This window comes from Benincasa hispida, chromosome 9, assembly GCF_009727055.1.
Source record: "Benincasa hispida cultivar B227 chromosome 9, ASM972705v1, whole genome shotgun sequence".
Lineage (NCBI taxonomy): Eukaryota > Viridiplantae > Streptophyta > Magnoliopsida > Cucurbitales > Cucurbitaceae > Benincasa > Benincasa hispida.
Window position 1 is genome coordinate 40,122,397 of NC_052357.1, and position 6,547 is coordinate 40,128,943.

The 6,547-nt window shown below is 34.5% G+C and overlaps 1 protein-coding gene across 1 annotated transcript; it reads left to right on the forward strand.

The window, feature by feature from the left end:
- The first annotated feature begins 475 nt into the window (after nt 1–475).
- On the forward strand, nt 476–3,668 carry LOC120086238 (alcohol dehydrogenase 1). The gene is made up of 9 exons (XM_039042786.1): nt 476–633; nt 1,529–1,665; nt 1,796–1,842; nt 1,952–2,277; nt 2,569–2,651; nt 2,741–2,816; nt 2,911–3,068; nt 3,155–3,316; nt 3,411–3,668. The coding sequence occupies exons 1-9, from the start codon at nt 597–599 to the stop codon at nt 3,525–3,527; spliced, it is 1,143 nt and encodes a 380-aa protein (XP_038898714.1). The 5' UTR covers nt 476–596; the 3' UTR covers nt 3,528–3,668.
- The last annotated feature ends 2,879 nt before the right edge of the window (nt 3,669–6,547 follow it).

The window sequence follows — 6,547 nt, forward strand, 5'->3', positions numbered from 1 at the left end:
TGTTTTCTTTTTTTAATTGTTTTTTTCTCTTTTGTTTGTGTTTTAATTGTGCTTGATCTCATGCTATGAAGTTCATTTATGATTTATCTTTAATACAATTCAATACCTTTGTAAAAAAGAAAAAAAAAAAATCCTTTTTTTGACCTTCCTATTTTAGAACAATACTAAGGAGACAATCAATGAAAGTAGTATCAAGTTACATTTTTTTTTTAAAAAAAAGATTAACCATCAATATGAAAATTGAACAAGCATAAAGCTTGGACTATATGCTTTATTTTCAAAAGTACATTAATTCCTTCCCTTTAAAAAACTGAGGAATATGAGGGTGGAGCCATGGACAGTATTCCGCCGTTGGATTAGTTCAATAAAGCGTTTGACCAAAAATACCAGGAGTCGCCACCTGGAATCCGAGGCGTCGGGAAACTGGACACGGTATTACCCAGCAGCGGCTTTCCTCGCCGCAAACCGCTATTGGGTTTTTGCCTTTTTCATTCATTCACTCTATAAAATGCTTTCATTTCTATCCACACTCTTCATCGTCATACAAACAAATCTAATATCTGAAAATTCGTCTCAATCTTTGATCGTTTCAAGTTATGTCGAGCACTGTTGGTCAAGTCATCAAATGCAAAGGTATTATTATTCTCCTCTTCCCTGCGGTTTTCTTTTCAATTACCAAGTTTATTCATGTGGGGTTTATGTTTTTTCTTTCTTTCTTTAATTTCTGTTTTTGGGTATTCTTTTTCTCTCTTTCTGCCTACTTTTACTCATTTTAGGTGTCAATTAAAGCTAATTTGATTCCGCGTTCAAGTATAGGAGAAAACGTGTATAAATTTCATAATCAAGATCGCTGTCAAATGGGGTTTTAGTTTTTTGTTTTTGAAAATTAAATGTATGAATGCTACTTTCACCCATATCTAGTAAAAAATAGTCGGGGAAAAAAAGTACAATTATAAAAAGCTGAAAAGCTGAAACGAAATTATTATCAAACTGGCCTAGATAAATGATCCTCTTTAGTTATATTGCCAAGTTCCCTTATGCTATATGCTTTAGGATTGGGGTTTCTGTTTTTGACATGTTAAGTACCTATTGAATAAGGAAAAAGGAACAGATGTAGATACAGGGCCACAAGAATGGTTACTACTATGATCGACAGTTATTATGGACAGTTACATTGTAATAGCCTCATTCAGTAACTTTTCCAATGAATGCATTGTTAAGGAGATACATTGTGTCTTTTTGAGTTTCTGAGGTCCAAAGTTTGAACTGCTGTAAAGTTATTTCCTTCCCAATTAATGTTGAGTTCACTGATGGGCCCTTTAACAAAATTTTAGGGCACAAAGTTTAGAACATAGTTTTCAAATGCTCTCATTCTTTTTCCTAGTGTAGTTATATGCCTGTGTGATTTACTAGTTGTGATGGTTAGAACATTTTGTCTTTTTACATATTCCATGATTAGTTTTCATGATTCTGTTATTTGTCAAACCAAAATGTTGTTTATAAATCTTTTCCTTTTTCTGTGTTACAGCTGCGGTGGCATGGGAGGCTGGAAAGCCACTGGTAATTGAGGAAGTGGAAGTGGCACCACCACAAGCTAATGAAGTCCGTGTCAAAATCCTCTTCACTGCTCTTTGCCACACTGATGTTTACTTCTGGGAAGCCAAGGTAATGTTGTTTTACTATTTTGTTCTTATTATTCTACATGATTTGGAGCATATTTTGCTGTCTCTGCTATCTTTCTTGTTTATAATTTTTGATATAGGCATCTCAAAATGGCTTCATTTGTGTATTTCAGGGCCAAACACCTCTCTTTCCTCGCATATTTGGACATGAAGCTGGAGGGTAAATAATGATTTCTTTTTCTATATCATGGTTGCAATTAGAATCTGTGCGTGTTAGTTTGATAGTAACCTGATGTTATCTTCTTTTTGTTTTGTTTGTTTGTTATCAGAATTGTGGAGAGTGTAGGGGAGGGTGTGACAGATCTCAAGCCAGGAGACCATGTTCTTCCTGTATTCACTGGTGAATGTGGGGATTGTCGCCATTGTCAATCGGAGGAGAGCAACATGTGTGATCTTCTCCGAATCAACACTGACCGTGGTGTTATGATCAATGACGGCAAGTCAAGATTCTCTATAAATGGAAAGCCAATCCATCACTTTGTTGGAACCTCGACCTTTAGCGAATACACTGTTGTTCATGTTGGCTGTCTGGCCAAGATCAACCCGGCCGCACCTCTTGATAAAGTTTGTGTTCTTAGCTGCGGCATATCCACAGGTTTGGAGAAGCTTTCCCCCCTGTTTATATGAAGTGTTTAATGATCCTCAGTTATGTTAGATGATATAATATTAAATTTGCATTCAACCTTTTGAGTCAATTGGTGATTTATGATGTAATATTTAAGATGGTATTATATTAGGTGCTCTAAGAGATATGTTCAAACCCCTGTCATATTATTTCCTCCCTCATTAATTGATTTTTATTTGTTGGGTCTTCTATATTTAGTTTTTGGTCCATGGATGATTTAAGAAGCTGACATGAACTGAATCAATTTGATTTGAAATGTAGGGCTTGGTGCCACTTTGAATGTTGCAAAGCCAAAAAAGGGTTCATCTGTTGCAGTCTTTGGACTTGGAGCTGTTGGCCTTGCAGTAAGCTTACCATAATTCAACTTCAATACTTGCAGATTCTGATTACTATTTTTTCATAAATTCTAATCCCTTCACTTCCCTTGGACAAGGCTGCTGAAGGAGCGAGAATTGCTGGTGCATCCAGGATCATTGGTGTTGATTTGAATCCAAGTCGATTCGAAGAAGGTACAATCAAATTACATAATGACAACTTTCTTAGTTCTAATTTCTGGATTGATTATCATGTATATAAATGTCTTTGTTGTTTCAACGATTGCAGCAAAGAAATTCGGTTGCAACGAGTTTGTGAATCCAAAGGATCATAACAAGCCTGTTCAAGAGGTGATAGCCGAGATGACTGATGGAGGAGTCGACCGGAGTGTCGAATGCACCGGAAGCATTCAGGCAATGATCTCAGCATTCGAATGTGTCCACGATGTAATTCCCTTACCAATCTCATTCTCTCTTTTATACAAAAGAGCAACCCAAAAATAAAGACATATAAATATACATATACTTGACAGGGTTGGGGTGTTGCTGTACTCGTTGGGGTGCCGAACAAAGACGATGCATTCAAAACTCATCCAATGAATCTCCTAAATGAGAGGACTCTGAAGGGTACCTTCTTCGGAAACTACAAACCCCGAACCGACATTCCAGGGGTCGTTGAACAGTACATGAGGAAGGTAAAATCCTAAGAACTGGTAAAAAAAAGGTTTGATTTGTATTATTTAGCATCTGCCATCTGATATCTGAGTTTATTTTGATGTGTTGTTGAAGGAGCTGGAATTGGAGAAGTTCATAACACATTCAGTCCCATTTTCTGAGATAAACAAAGCATTTGATTACATGCTGAAGGGAGAATCAATTCGCTGTATTATAAGGATGGGAGAGTGATTTGTGTTATTTGTTTTTTGGGGGAAGGTTCAACGTTATGATGAATGATAATGCAAGTGTTGTATAAGGATCTTAATTGAGATGTGCAGTCGGTCTGGTTTTATATCTTACAAGAATAAATTTTTTTAGCTATTTCTCGCATTTTCTTTCTATTAGGGTTTTCATTTTAAAATTTTATTTCTTTTAGCGAGAGGATAAAATTAAGGATAATTAAAAAAAAGAAAACCAGAAAAGGAAACATCAATTTAGTTCAGTACTTTTGACTAGTTTCAAGATTTTGGTCCAAATCCCGGTGAGAATTTCAAAGTTCTAATTTAAAGTTTTAAATTATCTAAAGAAAAAACTCTAAATGTTTTCTTTTCTAAAATTACAATAAATAAATAATATTTGATGTCATGAAAAATTATAAAATTAAAATTGTACACATAAAAATAACTTTTATTCGTCCATCTAGACAAATTCTTCTCAATTGCTTCTCTCCATTTTTTAGTTTCCTTGATTATCTGTATTATTCCTTTTTCAACCATGCACAGAAATAACACTGTTTTTATTATACATGCACAGTTCAATATTTAACCATCCCTGTTTGAACAATTGTTATCCATAGATATTAGTTGTGTCGAGGAATTGTGTCTCATCTAGAAAGGATAAAATAGAAATTTATAAGTAAAGTAGGGATAAAAGTGGAAACAAAAGATTCTCTTAAATTGTCCTATTTATATATACAACTTAATGATACATGTATTGCATGTGAATTTGAATGTTTAAAATATAATTGCAATTTGATAAGCGACTTAAAAATAATAAAAATGGGGCAAAACAAATATGGTGAACAATCTATAAAATTAAATGAAATTTATTGAAATGAGTTTTTGAATCTAAATACATTGTAATTAAGAAAACAAAATTAGAATAATAAAAATTAGATGTTGAATGAGAAATTTCGGTTAATTAAATTTTTCCACATCATTACAACGCCCAAGTTTATTTGAAAATTATAAATTCAATCAAGTCGTGTAGTTTAAAGTCATTCGGGTCCAATATTCACATCCAATTCAAATCCATGACAAAAACATGGGCCAATGGAAAGACTGGGTCCAAGCCCTATTTTAGTCTAAGCCCAACAAACAACTGGGCCCAAGCCCATACAAACCCTATGGAAACCTCTATAAATAGAGACTTTCCCCTTTCATTCTAGGGATTGGAAGCTCACAAGAATGAAGTTCAAAGCAACTCCTTAAAGATTGAAGAATTATAAATTTTAAATTTCATCCCATATTTGAGAGAAGGCATCAAAGGATCGACCATTAGAGTTTGTATCCACTATACTATATTGAAATCAGTACAAAAATTACACGAATTAAATTTCTTTGGAAATCTCGTGTGAACTGATTGACACGCCCAGTGGGACTATCTCTATCTTTCATCTCTTTCTCTACAACAAAAAGAAGTCATGATATTTAAAAACAACACTTCCAAAACTTCAAAGATGTTTACACAAGAATAATTATCGGAAGTCGTTCCAAGGAAATTCAACGATCTGAAGAGCTGTAACCCTTTGAGGTCGCGAAGAATACATGGGAGCAACTGTTGAAATCAACAAATAGCGGAATTGTCATAAAAGAGAATCCATTGTCTAATGAAGCCACGTCATCTTCTGAACAATCAAGCAAAGAAGCTTCGGAACCCAATATAATGTCAGTTATGATGATAGGCATGGGTACAGATGAAGAATCCAAATTCGCTTTCAACAACACCACGAAAAAAGCAAGGTAGGTCTCTATCTTTCACTCATGTGTATAGTACCCGGAATGACTAAACTAGAAAAGAAAGTGAGCATGCTAATGAAAACAATCAAAGAGAGAGATTATGAAATCGCGTCTCTAAAGAATCACATTGAAAATCATGATGCTGCTGAATCAAGCCAAGCACTTTCTATTAAGGATAACGACAAAGGGAAGACAATCTTGCAAGATAACCAACGACAACAATCAACTTCAATTGCTTCGTTGTCAGTACAACAATTGCAAAATATGATCACAGACTCTATCAGGGCCCAGTATGGTGGTACTTCTCAAAGTTCTCTATTGTATTCTAAACTATATACAAAGAGAATTGATAATTTAATAATGCCAACCGGATACAACCACCTAAGTTTCAACAATTTGATAGGAAGGGTAATCCAAAGCAACATGTTGCTCATTTTATCGAAACATGTGAATATGTTGGTACACGAGAGGACTTATTATTCAAATAATTTGTTCGAACGTTAAATGAAAATGCTTTTGACTGGTACATTGACCTCGAGTCAGAGTCAATTGATAGATGGGAACATAAATTGTTTGAGAGCTATAAGTTTGGATTGCAAAGACTATCTCATTGAACTGTTCGCCATTGAGATGTGCATTCAAGGCATGCATTGGGGACTTCTTTCCATTCTTCAAGGTATAAAGCCTCACACTTTTGAAGAGTTAGCAACTATGCCCACGATTTGAAGCTTGTTAGGGTTGATGTCCTGAATCTCGTAGGGTTCTGTAGTTTGTAAACACTTGCATGAACAAACATTTTGTGATTTATAATATATGATATTTTATTCACTCTAGTCTATGTAATATTTAATATTTTAGTTGCATTAACCACAAACCAATAAACTAAGAACCATGGTTATCGTTGTAACTTAGACATGTATGTGGAGACATACAAATGGATCGTGTTTTAAATGATAACCTAAATAGTTTGTAGTATATGGATAAGGAGGGATACTTTATCCTTGTGACACTACTAGTATGACCCGCTTTATAGGTGTTACAAATGTTGTAATGTGCTACAAATGATCTGGTCTTGATCATTTGTGTGTTAGACATGTGAGCGGGGATATTCTATACAAAGGAGTTTGTATAAAACCGAACCAAAAAATATTTAGTCTTGTTATATAACGTTGTTCATAATTGAGACATTCATTTCACTAGAATGACCATAGGTAACATGACCTTAATCTTGAGTGAGTTATGAAATTATGC

Coding starts and splice junctions, on each gene's coding strand:
- LOC120086238 (XM_039042786.1), top strand. CDS start 597: ATGTCGAGCACTGTTGGTCAAGTCATCAAATGCAAAG. Junction 1,666..1,795: donor TTTACTTCTGGGAAGCCAAG/GTAATGTTGTTT, acceptor TGTGTATTTCAG/GGCCAAACACCTCTCTTTCC. Junction 2,278..2,568: donor TAGCTGCGGCATATCCACAG/GTTTGGAGAAGC, acceptor TTTGAAATGTAG/GGCTTGGTGCCACTTTGAAT.